This window comes from Corylus avellana, chromosome 2 (assembly GCF_965113065.1).
Source record: "Corylus avellana chromosome 2, dhCorAvel1.hap1.2, whole genome shotgun sequence".
Taxonomy (NCBI): domain Eukaryota; kingdom Viridiplantae; phylum Streptophyta; class Magnoliopsida; order Fagales; family Betulaceae; genus Corylus; species Corylus avellana.
This window is the reverse complement of record NC_142491.1, coordinates 29293612-29317105: the sequence shown is the minus strand read 5'-3', so window position 1 is coordinate 29317105 and position 23494 is coordinate 29293612. Positions and strand designations below refer to the sequence as shown.

The 23494-nt window shown below is 41.8% G+C and overlaps 1 protein-coding gene across 1 annotated transcript; it reads left to right on the top strand.

Moving 5' to 3' along the window:
- The first annotated feature begins 1820 nt into the window (after positions 1-1820).
- On the top strand, positions 1821-23273 carry LOC132175205 (tobamovirus multiplication protein 3). Its single transcript, XM_059587079.2, has 11 exons — positions 1821-2184; positions 2335-2425; positions 2528-2580; positions 2688-2780; positions 2910-2981; positions 20125-20197; positions 20290-20335; positions 21798-21861; positions 21950-22003; positions 22353-22430; positions 22730-23273. Exons 1-11 carry the CDS (start codon positions 2020-2022, stop codon positions 22820-22822), a joined length of 882 nt encoding a protein of 293 aa, XP_059443062.2. The 5' UTR covers positions 1821-2019; the 3' UTR covers positions 22823-23273.
- The last annotated feature ends 221 nt before the right edge of the window (positions 23274-23494 follow it).

Below are 23494 nucleotides of genomic sequence, written 5' to 3'. Positions count from 1 at the left end.
GCTCAAGGTTAGAATCAGATTAAACTGCGATCGATTGCAAGCCTGATGCGATCGAGCACAGATAGGCGTTCAAAACAATCTCACAACTGTAGGAAAGCTGAAAATCAATATGGAAAGTTTCTCTATATTCCTCAACCTCCTATGACAGCATGTAAAGTAGGTTTGGGAGTGTCAACTGGGTGTAATCAAATCGTTTGTAAAGGAAAGATGCTCAAGAATTGAAAGACTTGGAGACTAAGCTAGCCAATGAGAAGATATCCTTTTCCTTGTAGTAAATTGATTTGTTGAAGATTCTTATTTTAGGGTTAGCTGTGTCTTATGTCAAGTTGTATATATATTACACCAATGTAATTGTAAAAATTATCAACTTTGAAGATACCTTTTACAAAGTTTTTCAATCCTCTCTATTTCTTTTGAAAGGATTTATTTAGTGTATTTATAAAAGTAATATTATCCATTTATATTTTGAATAAAATATTTTAAATAAGTATATTTTTTTAATTGTACTAAATAAATACTATTTATTTTATTTAAAATAGCGAGAATCCGATTCTATTTTTCAAGGCCATTGGCCAACATAGCCATAATGTCATTGTCCTAGACATTTCATTTGACACGTACTAAAAACGAATGGAAAAATTATTAAGGTCCCTGTAGTAAGCTTTAAAGTCTTTTCAAGTCTAAGCTTTTGTACCAGAGTGGACATCCTACTACAAAAGTTAGTTTCAAGTTCACTGTAGTAAGCCTTTTGTATTAAATTGTTTATTTCCTAAAAAAACATTAATTATTTGTCTAACAAAACCATTACGAAATCCACCATCTGTGGCTGCTGTCAGTTCCAAAGTCCCAAGTCATCTTTTCATTTTAATTATTTTTTTTAGAAAAAAATTCACATATTTTTTATAAATTACTACCAACTTGACAATGTTTCTCTCAAACTTTTAATTGAGTCAATATTCCTTAAGGCTGCAAAAAAACAAAAATGACCATAATTTTTTTTTGTCAAAAATAGAAAAATACCCCATAAATTCAAAAAAAAAAAAAAGAATTTATTTTTTTTCTTTTAAAAAACGATTTTTTTCCTTTTCTTTTAACTTTATTAAGAATATTTTTGCCATTAGGAGAGATATTGACAATTTTTTATAATTTGGGAGAATACTGTTGCTATTGAGGTGGTATTTGTTAAACACATGACTCCCCTAAGCACTATTCATCTTATTTTTCCAAAAAAATCAACATTAAAACATTCTCACTTTTTATATCACATCATTTACTTTTATTACTATTCAAATAAAAAAATTACTACACAACAAAATTTTTCGACTTTTCAATACTACTTTTTCACTTTTCTATACAAATTATTATTTTATTTATTTTTATTTAAAATTGGTGAACAGTACCATGTTGCCATGTTGTTTAACAAATAAGGCCCGAAAGTTTGGAAGGACATTGTCAATTGAATGATAATGTGAGGGAGTATGTGATCTTTCCCCATTTTTTTATTTTAGTGTAAAATTATAATTTCATAAAAAATGGACGTATGCAAGATTAATTTAATAAGCGGAGTGAAGGTCACTAGTTTGAATTCCTTCTCTTATTTTATGTGACATGTAAAAAAAGAAAAAAAAAAAAGAAAAAAAAAAGGACATTACCACAAAGATCCGTAAAATAATTTTTATAACAAGAATCATATAAGAACGTGGAGATGCATGGGCGCGTGGAGTATCGGTCACCTCAGAGACGCGTAGAAAGATGTCAGCCAGAATGGACTGGCTATAGCCGGTAGCTTCGACCTTTGAGAGAGGCCCCGTGAGCCTCATAATCACCCTCGCTTCTCTTTTATGCCGGCCTGCTTCGGACTCCCAAATTACCCGAGAATTTAAAATAAGGAAAAAGAAGACGATAATCGGATTTAATTTCCTTTTCTTTTGTTCAATTAATCGGTGTGTTTCTTTTCCCGGAGAAAAAGGTGGTGCCGGGGGGAAATTTCGCCGTGAAAGTGAGGGATCATAAAGGGTGATGGTGCGCGGCGGAAGCGTAGCAGGACTACCGACAGCGGTGATGGCGTACGGGCTCAAAGACGCCTCCAGTTGGTGGGAACAAATTAACGAATCTCGGGTCTGGCAGGATCGAATCTTTCACGTCCTCACTGCTCTCTACGGCGTCGTCGCCGCCGTTGCTCTTGTATGTCTATTTCATATCTTTTATACGTATATGTATCTGTCTATGATGCCCAGTCGGAGTAAATTGAAAAGGACCTCTTGAATTGTTAATTATGAGATCGTTGATTTTGATTTTGATTTTTTTTTTATAATTTTTTTATTATTATTGAAGGTTCAACTGGTTCGAATACAATTGAGAGTGCCAGAGTATGGATGGACCACGCAGAAGGTCTTCCACTTTCTCAATTTCTTGGTGAATGGGGGTTTGTATCATTTTGCACCTAAGGATTTCTGATTTTATCTTCGTTTTGTGCATTCTAAGCGTTAGTATATTATTCTTACTGAGCAAAATTAGTGTTTTACAGTTCGGTCATTGGTTTTTGTGTTTCGTCGGGAGGTGCAGAAGATACAACCAGAGGTTTAATTTCAATTTGATGGTTTATGCCTTTTTCGAAGTTTTAATCTGTAATCCGTATTGTTGGATTTTTATTTCTAACGTGAATGTTGTTTGGGTATGTCAATTAGATTGTCCAACATGTCTTGCTTGATATGCCAAGTCTTGCTTTCTTCACGACATATGCGCTTTTGGTTCTTTTCTGGGCAGAGATTTACTATCAGGTTAGGGTTCAATTTGAGGTTGTTTGCTTTCTTTTGGTTTGTTGTGGTATGAGTGTGTATGATTACGCTTTAATAACAAGTTCAAAAGGTGGTCTGCTAATAACAACGCTTGACCTGAATGTAAAACAGGCACGTGCTGCATCTACAGATGGACTTAGACCAAGTTTCTTTTCAGTTAATGCAGTGGTTTATGCTGTTCAGGTGAAATTTCTCGCTCATTGTTTCACTTTAAGTCCCGGCAAATGGGAGGTCTTCGAAGTTGGGTTCCTTCTATGAGGGAGCTAGTTCTGTTTCATAAATTGAGCGTTGACATTTCTTTTCTTCTGACCTTCATTACTTTTTGTGGTTAATGAATGTAAAGATATATTAGAACTGTGGAGGCAAGTTGTGGATATTCTATGCCATGGGTTAGCATTTTAGCTCAACATTTGGGGGCTTTATCTATAGTGTAGTTGAGACTCTATGAATTTTTTTTTTTTTTTTTTTTTTTGATGTCGGGGAACCTTTGAGACTCTATGAATCTATAAATGACCATCTGGTGTATTTATATCTCTTCCATTTTGAGTGAGAAAAATCTAAGAAACCTTCTGTCTTTTTATATTTCTACTTGATTCTTTAATTTTCTAAGAGGTTGTGTATCAAGAAATTTTATGTAACCATATGCCACATCATCAATTCAGAAGTTTGAGAACTTTTTGAATCATGACAATTTCTTTTATTGAGAAGTTTGGGCTTTGATTGTGTATGAAGGACCTTGGGGCTTCAGGACAATTTTATTTCTAGATATCAATATAAAAGAAATTGAGAACAAGTAATGAATGGAGATTTCTGCGGTTTCTTGGTAGGTTACCTTCTGCAATGGGGCTAGTTATTTTTGAATTGGACAGATTTCAGAATATAAACATTGGGTGCCGTTAACACTTAGAGAATGTACTTTTACGTGGACCCACATACATATTTGAATGATTAAGCTGCCATTGGTTGCCCATACGCAATTATGGTCTCTGAAGTTTGGGCTTTGAAAATTTCCATATTATTGATTTCATCACCTAGATATTGGTTCACATTTTGGTCCTTGTCTGGCTTCTCTCTTAATACTAAAGGGATCATGGAAATGGATTAAATTATTGATTTTATAGGGAAAGAATGGTGTGTTTTAGTTTTATAACACAATGATCTAGGCAAACAATGTGACAGGGTTTAAAAAAAAAAGAAAAAAAAGAAAAAAGAAGGAAGATTATTTGGGCCATTGTTGGTGAGTAATGGTCTTGGGCTTTTAAGCTCAAGTGCGGTCTTTAAAATTTTGATGTTTCATGTGACCTCAAGGTTAGGAAACTACCTCAAAGGCCTTGCTTAGATGGGATCAATAATGGGTAATATGGCCATTTCCCCCTTTGGTGGTGTCTTGTCTTATTTATGTTACAAAAGATTATTGTTTCATGCGCGTGCTATGTGTGTTATTTTGGTTAGGGGTGAGCATTGACCCCTTGTGTTGATAAAACCCTGCCAAACCATTAGGGTTGGTAGATGGTTGTAATGACCATGGAAAGTACTAGTCACATCTATCACCCTAAAATAATTAGTCAAATTGGAGCTTTCCTAAAATCACTTATAAAGCCAAGCTTCACCTAGTAAGTAAGCAAGTAATGTGAGACTTAGTACTCATGAGTCTTTATAAACCACCCACTTTCTGTGGGCTACTCACCTACCCAATGTGGGGTCAGGGTGTTACAATTTCTCTTCCTTAAACTCCTAATGTCCTCATCATGACCACATTATGCAGTGCTCTACTACTACATGACGTTACTTAGCGGTTCTAATACCACTTGTAATGACCCATGAAAAGCGCTAGCCACATCTGCACTGTTATCCTAAAAAAACTAGTCAATTTGAAGCTTTCCTAGAATTACTTATTAAGCTCGTTTTACTTAGTAAGTAAGTAATGTGGGACTTAACACTCATAAGTTTCTTTATAAACTACCCATTTTATGTGGGCTACTCATCTACTCAATGTGGGAATGGAGTGTTACAGTATATATACATGAACCCTACGTTGATTAACCTAGGTGACCAAATTGAGTTGAGTTGATAGCAGTTGATCAATTTTAATTTGGCTGGTCGGTGGTGGCTGCTGATCAAGGAATGACCGCAAATTGAACATTGGGCCACTTTGAATGGACCTTGAGAACGAGATCGAATGGTGGATGTAATGGTGTTAAGTAAAATGATCTTCATGTTAGTGAATGGGGGATCTTTTAACATGATTTATAGTGTGGCCTTGGAGGTGGTGGAGCTAACAATATTTCTCCTCTTTTGTTTGTGGGCGACACCTTGATATTTAGCGGGGCAAATCCATATCAACTTCATAATTTGCGTTCTTTGTTTTTATGCTTTGAAGCGGTTTAGGGTTTGACTAATAAACTTGGCTAAATCATAGTTGGTTCTGTTGGTAATGTCATGAATGTTGAAGGCTTGGCTAGTATTTTGGGTTGTAGGGTATCCTTTCTTTATGAAATATCTCGGTCTTCTATTGGGAGCTTCATTTAAGACCAAATCTATTTGGGATGATATCATTGAGAAGATAGATCGCCATTTGGTTGGTTGGTTGGAAAAAGATATACTTGTCAAAGGGTGGGAGAGTTATTCAGATTAAAAGCACTTCTCTAATGTGCCTTTTTTTCCCTCTCGGTTGGTGTTGCCAATTGCTTAAAGTTGCAGCAAGATTTTTTGTTGGGTGACATGGGTGAAGATTTCAAATATGACTTGGTTAGCTGGACTAAGGTGTGCACTCCAATCTCAGAAGGAGGGTTGGCGGTTCAAAATTTGCTTGCGTTCAATCGAGCTCTTTCAGGAAAGTGGCTTGGCACTATGCTCATGAGAGAGAGGCCTTTTGGAGGTTAGTTGTGGACTCTAAATATGGCAGTGCTTGGGGAGGGTGGTGTTCCAATGAGGTCCATGAGTCATATGGGGTGGAGCTTTGGAAAAAAATTAGGAGGGGTTGTGGGAAGTTGTCTAACAATACTAGATTGGTGATAGCTCTAAAGTTCAGTTTTGGCATGACGTTTCGTGCGAGGACCAAACCCTTAAGATAGCTTTTCTGGACTCGTATAGAATAAACCCATTTTAAGGAAGCTGTTATGGCAGACCATTTGGGGCTCTTTAGTACCTCTCACTAGTGGAATTGACCATTTGGAGCTCTTTAGTACCACCTCTCACTAGTGGAATTTTTACTTTCTCTAAGTGGCTCATGATTGCTTTGTTGGGTACCTCTGAGAGAGGGTTGTTTGATGTCAAATAATACTATAATGCTTTTATTCCCCATGATAGTACTACTTTCCCTTGGAGGGGTATTTGGTAGAATTTCCCTTAATGGTGGCGTTCTTCGCTTGGACGGTAGCATTAGAGAAGATCCTCACCATGGACAATCTTTTTTTTTTTTGATAAGTAAATGTATTATAAAGCAAAGGCGCAGAGGGGCGCAACCCATTTACACGGGCGGTATAAAAAGAGAGCGCCTAAGAGGGAGAGAAATGAAAAAGAAAATCAGAAAAGCTAATCTCTATAGGAGCTAGCCACGCGGCCGTCCAAGAGTAAAGAGTAAATAGGAAAAAATGGGTCAATTCCTCTATAGTCCTAGTGGAATTATCAAAACATCTAGCATTTCTTTCATTCCATATACACCACATAAGACACAGAGGGATCATCTTCCACACAACTGCGCTCCGGGATCGTCCTCCCGACCACCAACTCTCGAACAAGGCTCTCACCCTGCAAGGCATGACCCAATGCAAGCCAAACCGACTAAAAATCGAATGCCATAGAGCACTAGCGAGCTCACAATGTAGAAGAAGATGATCGACTGTCTCTCCGGACTTCTTGCACATACAACACCACTCCATGACCACTATATTCCTCTTACGCAAATTATCATGTGTCAAGATTTTGCCTAGAGCCGCTGTCCACCCAAAAAAAGCCACTCGCATAGGAGCTTTAGTGCGCCAAATGCTCTTCCAAGGAAACATCTCTTGACTGGATAGGGACAAAGCCTTGTAGAGCGACTTAACCTCAAACTTTCCTTTCTTAGACGAAATCCAGCACATACGATCTGCCACTCCTATGGAAATCTTGCAAGAATACAACCGATCAAAGAAAGGAGAAACCATATCCATCTCCCAATCTTGGACGGGCCGAACAAAAATGACATTCCATTCAACTCTCCCACTCCTCCAAGTAAAATTATCCTTCACCCAAGCTTCTTTGTGTCTGGCGATATTAAATAAGGACGGAAAAGCTTGCTTCAAGGGACTCTCCCCACACCAAATATCATGCCAAAAACGAACTTTCGAACCCTCCCCCACCTCGAAACGAATCTCTTTGGCAAAAAGATTCCAACCTTGACGAATGTGCTTCCATAGGCCCACACCATGGGCACCCGGCACCTCCTTAGTGCACCACCCACCTTCCTTGTCTTCATATTTAGCTTTGATAACCTTACTCCAAAGCGCCTCACTCTCATTCGCATATCTCCAAAGCCATTTCCCCAAGAGAGCTTGATTAAAAAGGTGTAACTTCCGAATGCCAAGGCCACCATAACGAAGGGGACGACACACTTGATTCCAACTTACAAGATGCATCTTAGACTCCTCACCCATTCCTCCCCACAAGAAATCTCTTTGGACTTTCTCAATCCTTTTAGCTACACTTATAGGAAGCGGAAACAGAGACAAAAAGTAAGTCGGAAGATTAGCCAAAGTGCTCTTAATAAGAGTTAGGCGACCTCCTTTAGAGAGATACATCCTCTTCCAACCCGCCATCTGGCGCTCCAACTTTTCAATCACATCATTCCACATAACCGTATCCTTGTACGACGCCCCAAGAGGGAGACCCAAATACTTCATAGGCAACTCGGCAACACTACACCCAAGGATACTAGCTAAAACCCCCATGTTCTCCACCTCTCCAATAGCCACAATCTTTGATTTTCCCAAATTCACTCTCAAACCCGATACAGCTTCAAAACATAAGAGGATGAGACAATCTAAGGAAACGATATGTCATTGTGGACAAGTGGTGTTGCATATGCAAGAACAATGGGGAGTTAGTGGGTCATTGTTTTCTCTATTGTGAGATTGCCAGTGTTCTTTGGAATACTATCTTCAACAGTGGAGGATTGGCTTAGGGTTATGCCTAGTCGGGTGGTAGATCTCTTTGCTTGCTGGAATTGAAGGTTTTATTTTTTAAGACTTTTTGATTAGGCTGAAGCTTTTGACTCTAATATTACAAACTTTCGTGTTTTTTAGATCCTTTTTCTACTACTAGTTAGGTGTTTATACTTTCGTTGTACTTGGGTTGCGCCTTTGTGCTTTCCAATGAATTGTGATTACTTATAAAAAAAAATGGCTGCATATGCCATCTCAAGGATGAGATCAAATGGTAGATCAAGGTCATGAACATCACACTCCAAATCCTTCCCCAATGAGTGCCATCTTCGTGATTGTGTCTTATACGGGGCTCTCCTCCGCTGCCATAGAACAAATTGTCATGAATATATATATATATATATATATATTCCCCCTCTTGGTATTTGATTATCTTTATAAACTTCAATATCATCTTTGTATGGTTTCAATGAAATTCCTTATCATTTCAGTTTCTTCATCAATATGTTATTTCAAATTGCTTTTCAAACTTGTTTTAATATCATGTAGGGAACCTACTTTGCTTTCTAAGCTGATTAGCAACTTCCTTTTGACTAAATTTCGAGTTTGATTTAAATAAGCTTTCTTTTGCTTTTGACTTGAGTGTCACTTCCTCAAGTCTAGGTTGAGCGATATCTGATTTTCAGAAGTCTCTCCCCTGCTATCTTTCTCTCTAGCACTCCCCCTCTCTTTCTCCTCTCTCTTTGAATGTGATCAACATTGTGAAAAAAGTTTTCTTTCTGAAAGGGAAACGTTAAAGGGGATGATTATTGGAATTCTTTTTTTGATAAGAAAATTAATCTCATTAGAAAGTATAGAGGGGTGCAACCCAAGTACGCATGAAGAATACAAGAGAAACCCAAACTTAGAAGAGAAAGAAGAACAAAAGTCCAAAAATTTAGTTAAACTAGAAAAACGAGGACTATTGTACGCAACCATCCAAGCATAAGGAGATTTGAACATTTCAGCTTTTAACACAGGTTTTCTCAAAATCTTCAAAGCTCCTTGCATTCCATTCTCTTCAGAGGATAAAGTTTTCCTCCAAACTGGCTTAGAGGAATTTCCTCCAACCTAATCTATAAATATGACATGTATCCATTTTTTTAATAGCATGTGAGATGCACATGAGTTTTTAATACAATTTATTCCAACATGGTCCCTGCTATTAAAAAAACATGTGCTTTTCACATGTTCAAGAACACATGTCATTTTTATAGATTAAGTTGGAGAAATTTCCTTCAACTCAGTTTGGAGGAAAACTTTGTTCCTCTTCAAATGAACCACATTAAGCACATAGGAGCCCCCATCTAAGCTTCTAAAAATGCACCGGCTTCCCAACTGACCTCTCGATCTAGCTAATAACTCCACCACCCTACTAGTCATGACCCACTCTACACCAAAAAGGACCGAAGATCAAAACCTGCAGTTCTTTAGCCACTTCACAGTGGAGAAGAAGATGATCTATGGTCTCCTACTCTTACACATCCGCCACTGTACGTGCTTTTTTCTCTAGTTATTAAAAATTAAAATTTTCCCTAATGCCACATTCTACACAAAGAACGCCGCTCTCAAAGGAGCCTTGTTTCTCCAAATGCTCTTCCAAGGAACTAGGGAGCCGATAGGATTCTAAAGGGCATGATAAAAGGATCTGACCTCAAACGTTTGCCTTTTGAAAGGGATCCAATAGATTTTATCCACACCAACTTGTCTCAACCTCAGATTACAAGATATCAAAGAATGAAGTGACCAAGTCCACCTCCCAATCATGAATTGGCCTTGTAAAAGAAATATTCCACTTTTGATTTCCGTTAGAAAACTGCACATTATCCGACTTCAAAGCCTTTTTGCAGTGAGCAATACTAAACAATTTTGGAAAAATTGCCTTCAATGGATGATCTCCACACCATAAATCATGCCAAAACTTGATCATGTCAATGGAAGGTGTGGGTATGCACGTTTGTGTTGTATGTACATTTTGATAGTCTCCATAAATTAGGTCTTAGATTTTAAATTATGCTCCCCATTTTCAGTGCACTCTTCAGCACCCACCTGAATTATTGTCTCAATTTTGTTTGTTTGATCATTGATGACACCAAATTTCTCATGCTCGGATTGGGTTGTGGGTTACCTTAAGAAGAGAACTACTGGAGTGGTGCTGGCCTATGGCCAGTGAGACAGCCTCCGACGGTCAAGTAAGCATTTTTGCTTCAAGGAGAGAAAGAGGGTGGAGAGAATTCTTCTGAGAGATGAGACGTACCGGGCTTTCTGAGAGGAGGGGTCTTTTATCATAGGCTCCCTTGCGGCTGTTTAGGCTCTTGTGAGAGTGGACCTTTAATTTGATTGGGTCTCTAGCCTTGGCTGAAGTCTTGTTTTCTATCCACACCAGTAGTCCTTCATTCCCATGGTCGACTTGTGCATCTGTTAGAGTGTTGGAAATATTGCTTTATTTAGTAATTGGGGTTGCCCCTTGCCTGGAATACTAAGGGCAAAGGACTTTTCCCAACTTTTAAAAACCTCAATGATAATAGAATACTTTGGACAAAAAAGCATTTTCCTTACAAAATGCTTTTTTATTTCAGTTCTCTCATCACTCTCTTCCACCACAGCCTGAGTACAGGCGTGTGGGTGGCGCGTGTGATCTGTTAGGGTGTCCAGATTGTTTAGTTATTTGTTTGGTGGTATGGCTGATGCGAGAAGGTGGTCTGTGGAGTCCAAGAAGTTTGAGCTGCTGATAAAAAGTACAGGGGTGAGGATATTTGAAAGGAGCAGCAGATTGCAAAAATCCATTTTTTTGAAAAAGGATGAGGTGCTGTGGTTGGTGCGCATTGTGGAAGACTTGGTGGCAGGGGAAACGTCTGAGGTTTTTTGGGACCAATCCAGAGCAGGGTTTCCACGGATTATAGCGCAGAAGTGTTCCAACAGGAATGGGCGTTTTCTGACGGTAGAAGAGTTTGAGGGTAGGCAGAGAACTGGTTCGATTATTGTTCCAGAAGGACGAGTTGGACAAGGTTGGGAACGTTTCATCTCAGAGGTGCGTTTGGCAAAGTCATCCCTGTGCGAGGTCAGGGAGGTAAGGGTAGATAAGAAGAAGTTTGAGGGGGCGGGAAGAAGGAGTTTTGCAGAAGTTTTGGGATCGTCACTGAAACCAGCAGATGATTGTTTTGTTGATTATTCCAAGCCGATTGCCAGGGTACCCAAATGGTTGAAGGAGGCCGCTGCAGTGAAGGATAAGCAAATCCATGCTCTCACGGAGAAGGAGATGGGCTCGCACAAGGCAAGCATTAAGGCAAAGATTGGCGGGGGTGGTGTGGAGGGTCCAAAGAAGAACCAACTTTCTGACGAGATGGGATTGGGCAACATGAAGGTAGGGGAGTCATGGGATGCTCGCAACTGGGCTCCGTTAAGCAGGTTACCGCCTCCGGTGAGTAGTTTCAATTCCTCGGCAAAGCTGACAATATCGGAAATTGGAGCTGATCACGTGAAGGGATGGGAGGGGGTAGGTAGGCTCGAAGTGCAGCACTGGTGTCGTGTGAAAAATGAACTAATTAATGCGAAGGAGTCGTTGAGTAGGCTGAGGGGAGAGATTGACGTGGGTCTAGAAAGGATGGAAACTGTTATTAAATATCTGGGAGAGAAGAATGATTATTCATGGGCTGGAGGGGAGTGTGTTTGTGGTCTGGCTGGAGGGTTTTCATCCAAGCAAGGGGAGGCCCAGCCCAAGAAGATGAACATGGAGGGTGATAATCTGGAGGGGAAGGAAAGGTCTAAGAGGGGAGACCAACGGCCCACAAAGAGGTTTAAGGGGAAAAAGAAAGTGGTGGCTGTGTATAGGCGTCGGAAGGTGGGCCTGGGTCTGGGTCAGACCGGCCCAAGCTCGTCCGGCCTTAACTGGGTTAGACCCACGGGATCCTATTACCCATCGAATGGTTCGCCGGAGGGTTGGCGTAGGTGCCCGGCAGGTGATCCAGGTGTGTCGACGTCGGCGACAGTAGAGGAGCGCACAGAGGAGATCTCGCCGGTTGTAGTGGAAGTTATTACTGACGGACCCGGAGTGCCTTCCGGTGGGGAGGAAACGTCGATTCAGCCCGGAAGTAGCTGTAGTACTCTGGAGGACGTGACAGACAAAGCCGGAGAGGCCGGAGGGAAGACTAACTCGTGTCAGACAACGCCGAAGAGGCCTCTAGTGGTGGTCGCTGGAGCCATAGAACTGGTCGGCGATAAACCCAGTGCTCCGGCGGTCGAGATTAAGGACAGGGGGAGGTCTTTGCCAGTCCAGACTTCGCCGGAGGTAAAGTCCTTGAGTGCCGCTGGTGAGTCTCTTGAGTGGGTTGAGTCCGAGGAGGTGTATGGAGATGGAGGCTCGCCGGGGAAGGTGGTTCTGGGTAGCGGGGACGATGCCTTGTACCAGAGGCTGCCGGTGATGCCAGATATAGTAAATGAGGGTATTCTGGTGCCCTGGTCAGCCGGCGAAGTGACACAGGTTGACAGTCAGGCTAGTGAGGGTCTGGGTCAGATGCAAGAACAAGGGGATAAGGGCGGGGTGAATGTTTTCTGTTCCTTTTGGGATGGTGATCATTCTAATCTAGGATTCAGGTGCTCAGGTGTGACTGAGTCTCGAGGGGCTGGTCAGCTGGTAGCTATGAGTTCTGGAGGGGAAGGCAGTGTTGAAGCTAGGAGAATGGAAGGTGGGAAGGCAGGGGAGGGTGAAACAGAGAGGCCTTCGCCTTTGAACAGTTATGATCCTAATTCAGGGGGTGAGGCAGGGCACTCAGATTGGGTTATTCAGTGTGCAAATGAGATTTATCCGATATTGGGAATTTCGTTCGTGGGCCATAAGATGCAGCTGTTAGCTTTGCTAAATTCCCTGGAAGAGGAGCGCCGCAATAATGGAATGGTAACTAATGCAAGTAGTGGCACTAAGGGGAAAAGGGAGATGAGGAATTTGGAGTGCTCGGTGAATTATGATGCTAGAAGTGGGAGCTCGACTAGGGGTAACAGGAAGGAGAGGGGGAATATCGGAGTTTAATGAAGATAAGTATACTTTCTTGGAACGTAAGAGGGTTGAACAAGAGGGACAAGCGATTGAGGGTGAGTAATTTGCTTAGGGATTGGAATGCAGATGTTGTGTGCCTTCAAGAAACCAAGATACGGAGTATGTCTAGAAACATTGTTCGCAGTTTATGGAGGCGAAATCATGTGGATTGGTGTTGCTTGGATTCGAGAGGAGCCTCGGGTGGAATTTTAATCATGTGGGATACTAGGGTGGTGGAGAAGATCGATGTCTGTATAGGGGAGTTTACCATGGCTGTGTCTTTTAAGAATGTGGTAGATCTCTCGGCGTGGGCATTCGCAGGAGTGTATGGTCCAAATCTTGATAGGGATAGAAGGTTACTTTGGGACGAGTTGGCTGGTGTTCTTAGTTGGTGGAACTTGCCATGGTGTGTAGGGGGAGATTTCAATGTTACTCGTTTCCCTAGTGAAAGATCAGGAGGAGCTAGTCTGGATTCTGCTATGATGAGCTTCTCTGATTTTATTTCTGAACAAGGGCTTATGGACTTGCCTCTTGTAGGGGGTGCGTGCACTTGGTCAGTTTCTCAAGATCCTCCTCTATGGTCTAGGATCGATCGGTTTCTTGTTTCTCCAGAATTGGAAGCTCGGTTTCCTGGGGTGAGGCAGAAGAGGCTTCCTCGTCTTTGCTCGGATCACTTTCCGATCATTCTTGAGTTGGGAGAGGTCTCCAAGGGGAAAAGGCCGTTCAGGTTTGAGAATATGTGGCTTAAGGCGGATGGGTTTGTTGATCTAGTGAAACAATGGTGGGATTCTTATGAGTTCCAAGGCACGCCGAGCTTTGTTTTCGCTTGCAAGCTCAAGGCCCTGAAGTTGAACCTGAAGACATGGAATGAGGAAGTGTTTGGTAACATTGAGAGGAATAAGAGGGTGCTTCTTGAAGATCTTCGGGTGTTTGATGAGCACGAAGAAAGTAGGGCTTTGAATGAGGAGGAGCTAGCGAGGAAGGCCGAGGTTGTGAGAGAATTAGAGAAGTGTACTCTTATGGAGGAGATTAGTTGGAGACAAAAATCTAGAGTGTGTTGGTTGAAGGAAGGGGACAAGTGCACCAAATTCTTTCATTCCATTGCCAACTCTAACAGAAGATTTAATTCGATAGAGACGTTGATGATTGGGGATAACCTGTGCTCGAATCAGGATGAGATTAGTGAGCATATTGTCGATTTCTATCAAAAGCTTTTTACCGAGCAACACAATGGGAGGCCCTTGGTCGATGGTATCTCTTTGGACTCCATTTCGGAGGAAGAGGCTAGCTGGTTGGAAAGAGTCTTTGAAGAGGAAGAGGTTAAAAAGGTCGTGTTTAAGATGAATGGCAATAAGACGTCGGGCCCCGATGGGTTTTCTTTGGCTTTCTTCCAAGTTTGTTGGGATGTGGTGAGGGAGGATATTATGAGGGTGTTTAGTGCTTTCCATGAGGGAGGGATGTTTGTAAAGAGCCTCAACGCTTCTTTCATTTCGCTTATTCCGAAGATTCCTGGTGCCACCAATCTCAAAGATTTCCGCCCGATTAGCCTTGTGGGAGGTATGTATAAAATTATTGCCAAGGTTTTAGCAAACAGATTGAAGGTTGTGTTGGATAAGATCATTTCCAAGTCGCAAAATGCCTTTATCAAAGGTAGACAGATTCTAGATCCCATATTGATTGCTAATGAATGCCTTGGTAGTAGGCTGAGATCTGGGGAGCCAGGGGTCATTTGCAAAATGGACTTGGAAAAAGCTTATGATAATGTGAATTGGGGCTTCTTGTTGTATGTGCTAAGGAGATGTGGTTTTGGAGGGGTTTGGTGTTCTTGGATTCAACATTGCATTTCCACGGTGCGGTTTTCGATTCTGGTAAATGGGTCTCCCGAAGGTTTTTTTAGCAGCTCCAAGGGTTTGAGACAAGGGGATCCTCTCTCTCCTTTGTTGTTTGTGTTTGTGATGGAGATATTGAGTAGGATGATTTCGGCAGCGGTTCAGAGGGGGCTGTTAGAAGGCTTCAAAATCAGCAACACTACAGTCTCTCACCTTTTATTTGCCGATGACACCTTGATTTTCTGCAATGCCAGGCCTGCCCAGTTACGTTACCTGCGGTGTTTGTTTCTGTGGTTTGAAGCTGTTTCAGGGTTGAAGGTTAATTTGGCTAAAACGATGCTTATTCCGGTGGGGAATGTGGAGCACGTGGATATGCTAGCCGGTATCCTAGGGTGTGAGGCGGTTACCTTGCCAGTGAAGTATCTTGGTCTCCCATTGGGAGGCTCTTATAAGTCCAAGCATATTTGGGATGAAGTTATCGAAAAGATTGAACACCGGTTAGCCAGTTGGAAAAGGTTGTATTTATCGAAAGGGGGCAGGGTCACCCTTATCAAGAGTACCCTTGCTAATATGCCCACTTATTTTTTGTCTCTTTTCCATATTCCGGCGAGTGTTGCGAGGCGCATTGAGAAGCTTCAACGCAATTTTCTATGGGGAGGGATAGGAGAAGAGTTTAAATACCACTTGGTGAAGTGGGCGCAGATTTGCACTCCGATCAAGGAAGGAGGGTTGGGTATTAGGAATCTAATGATCTTCAACCGCGCTCTTTTAGGGAAGTGGTTGTGGCGTTATGGGTCGGAAAGAGATGCTTGGTGGAGAGTTGTGGTAGATGCGAAGTATGGAAGTTTATGGGGAGGGTGGTGTTCTGCTGAGCCTGGAGGGACGTGTGGGGTGGGGTTATGGAAGAATATTAGGAAAGGGTGGGATACTTTCAAAGGCTTTACGAGATTTGAAGTGGGGGATGGGACCAGGATTAGCTTTTGGCATGATTGGTGGTGTGGAGATTCTGCTCTCAAGATAGCCTTCCCGATCCTTTTTAGTATTGCTTGTGCGAAGGATGCCTCAGTTGCGGATAACGTGGAGATGTTGGGTGGGTCCATTCAGTGGAATGTGAGTTTTTCCAGAGAGGCTCATGATTGGGAGGTGGAGGCCTTTGCCTCCTTTTTCCAGGTGTTACATTCTACTAGAGTAAGAAGAGGGTCGGAAGATAAGTTATGGTGGAACTCTTCCAAAAGAGGATCTTTCAAGGTCAAGTATCTCTTTTTCTCTTTGGCTTGTTCGGAAGGGAGGAGGTTTCCTTGGAAGAGGGTGTGGCGGACTCAGGCTCCCCCTAGGGCAGCGTTCTTTGTGTGGTTGGCAGCGTGGGGGAAAATTCTGACATTAGATAATCTCAGAAAGCGTAATGTGATTGTGGTGAACAGATGTTGGATGTGCAAGAAGAGTGAAGAGACGGTGGATCATCTTCTTCTTCATTGTGAGGTGGCGTCTGCTCTGTGGAGTGCCTTTTTTGGCCGTTTTGGGTTATCATGGGTGATGCCTAGACGGGTTTTCGAGTTGCTAGCATGTTGGTGGTCTGCAGGAAGGGGGGGGAGTGCTGCAGTCTGGAAGATGGTGCCTATTTGCTTTTTTTGGTGTATATGGAGAGAGAGAAATAATAGGTGTTTCGAGGATGTGGAGAGGTCTATTGAGGACACTTTAGCCTATTGTTTCCATACTCTTTATCTCTGGACTGTAGCTTATGTTTCTCCGGTTCCGCTTAGCTATGTTGATTTCCTTGTACGCTTTTCCCCTTCTAGTTAGGTGTTCCTAGTTGTATACTTCCAGTGTACTTTGGGGCGCCCTACGCTTTTAATAATATCAGTACTTACCTATCAAAAAAAAATAGAATACTTTTGGTTTTTGAAAAGGATTGTGATTCCCACTTAACCCAAGAGTTGGGACTAAGTGCGTGGGTTAGGTTGCGTCTTTCACGGGCAAGCCTTGGGTTGGGCTGAGGTTTAGTCAATGGGTTAGGCCTCTTTCAAGGGCTAGCCTCACCTAACTCTAGACTAGGTGCGCAGCTTAGGCCGCGACTTTCAAGGCCTAGCCTCGGGTTGGTACAAGGTTGGGTGTGCGGGTTACAACTCATCTTTCAAAGGCTGGCCCCTGGTTGGGCTGTGGCTAGGTGTGTTAGGAGCGGTGCCTCTAGGGTGAAGCCCTTAACTATGCGAGATAGTGTTGTGTGTCACTTGACGAGGCGGCGAGGGAGCGAGACATCTAAACCAGTGGCATTGCTGGTGGTTGTGAAAACAGGTGTCCCCTTGCATTCTCAGTGTAACTACATGTTCAAGACATCGAGGCACTAAGAGGGATTGGAGCTATTATGTCTAGGATTGATCGTTGTAGAGGAACTCTAGTTTTCCTTTTGCTATAGAAAGTTTGAGGAAGCCACTTTGACTAAATTCGCGACCCGGAGGATGGGATTACTCCCACCTTGATGTAAGTGGGAAGCCACCTTGCTACACTCTTAGACGCCTGTTGCCAATTCCTTGGAAATAGGTTTTGCTTTCTTAACACAATTTTTTTTCAACAGCTTTGTTGCCTAGTCAGACAAGGCCGAGTGCTGGGTGCACTAAAAAGTGGCTTTGGAGCCCCAGTCAGTCCATGTTGAATGCTAGGTGCATTGAAAAGCGGCTTTGTTGCCCAGTTGGACGAGGTTGAGTGTTGGGTGTGCTGAAAAGTGCCTTTGTTGCCCAGTTGGAAGAGGCCAAGTGTTGGGTGCCTAAAAAGAGGCTTTGTTGCCCAGTTGGATGAGGCCAAGTGCTAGGTGCATTGAAAAGCGACTTTGTTGCCAGTCGAACAAGGCCAAGTGCTAGGTGTGCTGAAAAGTGGCTTTGGATCCTAGTTGGTCAAGCCCCCGAGTGCTGGGTGCACTGAAAAGCGACTTTGTTGCCTAGTCGGACAAGGCTAATGTTGGGTGCACTTAAAAGCGGCTTTGGAGCCTAGTCCGTCCATGTTGAGTGTTGGGTGCACTGAAAAGCGGCTTTGGTACCCAGTCGGACATTGCTGAGTGCTGGGTGCTGGGGTGCCCTGCACATGGCTCTTTATCCATGCTACCTTCTTGGACTTCAGTCACGTTCGTTTCCAGGTGCAAGAGTTCTTTATCGATGCCTTTTTAAGTCTTGGCCCTGTACACTAGCTTTGTTAATGAAATTAGCAGTAGGAGGTCCAGGATATTGTGGTAGATCAGCTGGGTCGTATGGAGTTTCATCCTTAAAGTCACAGATAAGTTGATCCTAGGGAATTCCGCCACTAGCTAGGCAGTGGCATAGTTCTCGAAATGGAGGCTCTTTCGAAGTTGCATGGGCGAGGTGGTTGTCTCATGCACAACGGCCCTTTGCCCTATACAGGCAAAGGTGGTGCCCGCGTAGGGCGGAAGGCTCTTTCGAAGTTGCACAACCAAGGTGGTTGACGCCTACCCGGTCATGGAACACCGGCCCTCTGCCTGTATAGGGAAAAGGTACTGGTCCCCTGCTCAACATGGGCAGAGGTAAGGCCCTTTGCCTGACTTGGGTAGTGGTGCTGGACGTCTGCCCAGCATGGGTAGAGGTGGGTGCCCTCTGCCTGCCATGGGCAGAGGTGCTGGTCCTCTGCTTGACGTGGGTTAAGGTGGTGCCCTTGTACCAGTCAAGAGCATAGGCATTGGTCCTCTGCCGAGTGGCAGGGTTACCTGGCAGTAGGCGTGGTCCGAGGTGGTTGTGCCTGCAAACTCCTCTGCTACAGACGGGACTGAAGTGTTGGCCCCTCTGCTTTGCATGAATGCTTTTAAAGCATGCACCTCGGGTGCTAGTAGCTCAAACACTACCTGTCGACGTGGTAGCTTGGTTTGGTAGTTCGGCAGTGAAAGGTTTGGCCCTTGACTAGTGGATCTGTTCAGTCAAGTTGGGGCAGAGAAAGTTGGGGTATCTGCTCAGCTCACTGCTTCAACATCTTGGATTTCAACGAACCAAGAGAAAAGTTGAATGCTTCATCATTGTTCATGCACTTGTAGATTATGGCTTCCACGTCTTTCTGGATTTCGGGCCACATCTGGACTATCCTATCAGGCACATAAGAAACCACGCAAACTGGGATGTTTCACAATTCGCCGAGTTCCACGTCGTTCTTCTTCACAGCTGGATTTCTCCTCCTGAATGTTCTTGGGATTTTTTTCTTCTTGGGGCAGTTCTGGTTGTGTTGAGGCCATTGAACTAAGCAATACTAAGAGTGAAGAAGAAGAAGAATTCAATCCAATTGATGGAGAAACCTCAAAGTCGAATCTTCGAGAAAGAAGACCTAGATGCTGATATCTTTCGCCCTTCTTTTTCCTGAGGGAGGGGATGTTTCTATCTGCCTTTCTCTATTTTTCTTCTTTTTTTTTTTTTTTTTTATCCTGGAGAGTTGCAATCATGTTGGATTTTTTTTCATTGGATTTGATTGAGCGGACATCTACATTCATCGACGAGTGTTTGCAAATACACAGCTGCAGTGGTAGTGGATGGTCAAAGTTCTTCAAAGCTGTAGCCAAAGTGGCACCTATTGGGCCTCTTCTTTGAGGGTTGAAACATAGAGGGAGAGGGAGGTTTGAGAGTGGCTATGAATGGATGCAGAGTTGTGATAGAAAACAAATCTGTTGCATATGAACAGATCCAAAGGAGAGAAAGGGAACCACCAACCCAGCCCAAGCTGTACGCTTATGGAAATGAGGAACATCGTTCTCACATACGCCCCGGTTGATGATACCAAATTTTGCATGTCCGGACTAGGTTGCGAGTCACCTGCAAAATAAGAAGAGAACCATCGGAGTGGTGTTGGCCTATGGTCAACAGGGGAGCCTTTGACGGTCAAGTTAGTATTTTTGCCTCAAGGAGAGAAAAAGTGAGAGAATTCTTCTGAGAGAGGAGACGGACCTGAGTTTATGAGAGGAGGGGTCTTTTATTATAGGCTCCCTTGGGGCTTTTTGGGCTATTGTGAGAATGGACCTTTAATTTGACTAGGTCTTGGGCCTTAGGCTTATTTTCTATCTACATCAATCATTCTTCATGTAGGTTTTGTTTGTGATTGTCCTGGAAATGTTGTGTACTCACTGTTTGTTACTTAAAACGACAATTATACTGGGTGTATTGTAGAATTAGTATCATATCCGAGTTCATGTTATAAGCATGGATATTTTTACCTGAAAATCTACTGTTTCATGTTCAGAAATCTATGTGGATTTCATTGAGCAACGATTCTTTCTCTTCTTATTATGGTTCAATTCCTTCCAGATTGCCATGTGGCTGATATTATGGTGGAAGCCTATACGAATTGTGGTCATCCTATCAAAGATGTTCTTTGCAGGTTTATTTCTACCAGACACTGGGTACATTTTTTGTAAAGCTAAATAGTTTATTGAGATAATGAATTATAGGTCCTGACACATATTTTGGCAGGTGTCTCTTTGTTTGCAGCCCTTGGGTTTCTCCTATATGGTGGAAGGTAACTTTTCTGCGTCTGTTTTTCTGCTCCATTTGCTTTTGGATCAACATGAATTCATCAAGGTTGCAGTATGTATAAATTAGTGTATACAAGAGTCACAAACCGGAATTCATTTATCCTCCCACAAAGTTTTTGGTCAGCTAGATTTCATACTGCTCCAAATGGCTAACTCATACACTAACACATATGAGATGATATATACACTCATGCACATTTGGGCTTGAGTCCGTGGAGGCCTCTCACTCTGGAAGACCAAATAGTTTAAACACATACAAAGAAAAGTGAAGCATGTAAATTTTTTATATCATTGGAGGTAGTTATATCATTCTAGCTACTTGCTTTATTAACCTGAGCACACATCTTCAATGGGTTTGTGGGCTTTAATTTGCAATGATTTTCAATTTTAACTTGACAAATAATTGGCTTCTTAGACTTCAAAAACTAGTCTACTTATGCACTATGGTCCAGATGCATGATCACAATTATGTGAAAATTTTGCTGCCATTCAGAGTTTCTCTCTCAGTTTCGACATTGTTATCTTCAGGGTTGTGTCCTATTCCTGCCAATGAATTAAGAGTGATTGAATGGAAAGTTTGATATTTCCCTTTGTGGTATGAGGAAATTGGAGAACTTAGTAAAAACTTGAATATTTATAGTGAGCCATGCTTATCAGCACTGTAAATCTATACTTTAAAGTGCAAGTATATACTTAAGAGTGCAAGGTCCAAATGTGACTAGTTGGTCCTTGCGTTCTTACTTGATGTATTCTGGAGCATTTAATTCTTCTGGCGTTCAGGGAGGAGATTGTTGCTTAAACATATCACAGTCGATAGGTGTGTATTATATAATGCTAAGTGGTAGTCAATATACATGGGCAGCTTGCAACATGGCGTAACATATGCTTTGGTCAATGCTGAACTGCTATCTGCTGCTTTACTCCTTGCCTTCTTGGAGTGTATATTCTCTAAATGCCCTTTACTATAATTTTGGATTTGGAGCCTTACTCTTTGTGTAAAAAAATAATACTAATGAAGCTGTGTGAGTGTGTGTAGGCCAAGGTGGTAGACATATTAGAATTTTCATGTATCATTTGAAATGTGCACATTGTAGCTAGTCTGACTGTTGGGTAAAGATCTGGCTTAAATTTTTACCGCTGTGGTACTGAGCATGGCTGTGTGCAGTAGGTTGAGTTTAGGTCTCGGTTTCCTAGGGCTTGTTCTACAAATTGTGGTAGAAATTTTGACTATGTGATTACCTTTACGTTGATTATCTAGTTTGGTGAATCATTCTCCTAATTACAACTCTACTCATTGGCATCTGTGTTACCTTCAGTCAGTTAGTAATGTGGTTGCATGGTTGTGGAATGATAATGAATTTTGGTACATACCTGTTTTGTTTGTAACTTTAAAGCTTTTACATTCAGTGGAATGTTCTAACATTTACAACTGTCATCTTCTGGCAGACTCTTCTTGATGTTGCAGCGCTTCCCTGTAGAATCCAAAGGACGACGTAAAAAGCTGCAAGAGGCACGTACTTTTTTCAGAAATAATCATTTGTAATTTATTTTTGTTCATATTGCTTTGTTAATTGTTATGGGTGTCTCATCTTGGGCAGGTTGGCTATGTGACAACTATATGTTTTACATGTTTCCTTGTTAGATGCATTATGGTAAGTAAGTCCACTTGTATTCTTTCCACCTTCACTTTACTGTCGCTTAACCCTTGCCTAGTTTCTTAAACCAACAAAGCTTCCAAAGCAGTTAATGTTTACCTACTATAATACCAATGGAGCTACAAGGGTGGTTGTTTTCGTATTATTCTGGTGTGTACATGATTTTTGTCACCAAACTAGACTATTTACACCGGATCCTGTACCTGCGGTTTGGCCATTCCCTTTTGAGGCCTTTAAGTTGATCAATTAATGGTGACAAATGACAATGTCATACCTGTGTTGCTGTTCAAGATTTTTGATCTCCACTAATAAATGCAACTTTTTTTTTTTTTTTCTCTTCCTGCAGATGTGTTTTAATGCATTTGATAAAGCAGCAAACCTTGATGTTTTGGATCATCCTGTTCTAAACTTAATATATTATGTGGTAAGTTTTGGTTTATGCGGATGCTCATTGACATATAATGCATTTATAGATATAGTGAAATTGATTGATATATTCATAGGTGTTTTTTTTCTGGTTTGTCTTATTGGTTTCTGATTCCTTAAACTTTGCGTTTTGGGACAAGAGCCATATGGGGAGGGTGTTATTCTTGAGCTGTAGCTATGTTGATTGGATATCATTGTCTTAATGTTCTAAGATTTTGATTTTATTTCATATGTAGTTTGTTTATCTAATGGTTCATAAGGTTGACATTTTTCTCTCCCCCCGGTTTTTGTCTACAGTCGGTGGAGATAATACCTTCTTCTTTGGTCCTTTTCATTCTGAGGAAGTTGCCTCCAAAACGTGGGATCACTCAATATCACCCTATTCGCTAAGAGGATTGAAGATCAACAGATGATGAAAAACAGAGCTAGAGAAAGGGGAGTAATGGATGAGTCAACTTTTGAGATATGCTTATCTAGCCTCTAAAAAGAACAAGAGCTCTATTAAAAAAAAAAAAAAAAAATATGTGCTTGCTCCTCTTGGGGTTGTAGATTTGTTGAAAAGAATTTCTAAAGATAGTGAAATATGTTGCGACTCTGTTAGACATTTAGTGTCATGATCTTTGCTTTGTATGTCTCAACTCTCGACATCGTGTAATCAGTGTTCTTTTTGGTTCCACGCGATACAACTTTGTGAGCATCCATGCATGCTATGATTTTAAGGAAAAGAAAAGGATGTGAGAAAAGAGAGCTTTCTCGTATGCTTGAGGATAATGAATTTGTGAAACTAGTGAAAATGTGATCTCTGCCAGATTTTATGAAATTGTGTTAGAATATTGGTGAATGCATGTTTCAGAAAGATTATACTAAAAAGAGTTGTTCTATTTGGATTGCAAGTATGTTGAATAGAGATGAGAAGGTAAAAGTATAGAGTTGTGAGATCAAAGGAAGCATACCTTGGAGGGAGTTTTGCTTTGGATTTGTGTAATGGCTGTGGAAGAAGGAAAAGAGATGTGTTTGTTATGGATTTGGGGAGATGGAAGGATGGTTGACAAGGGTTGATGC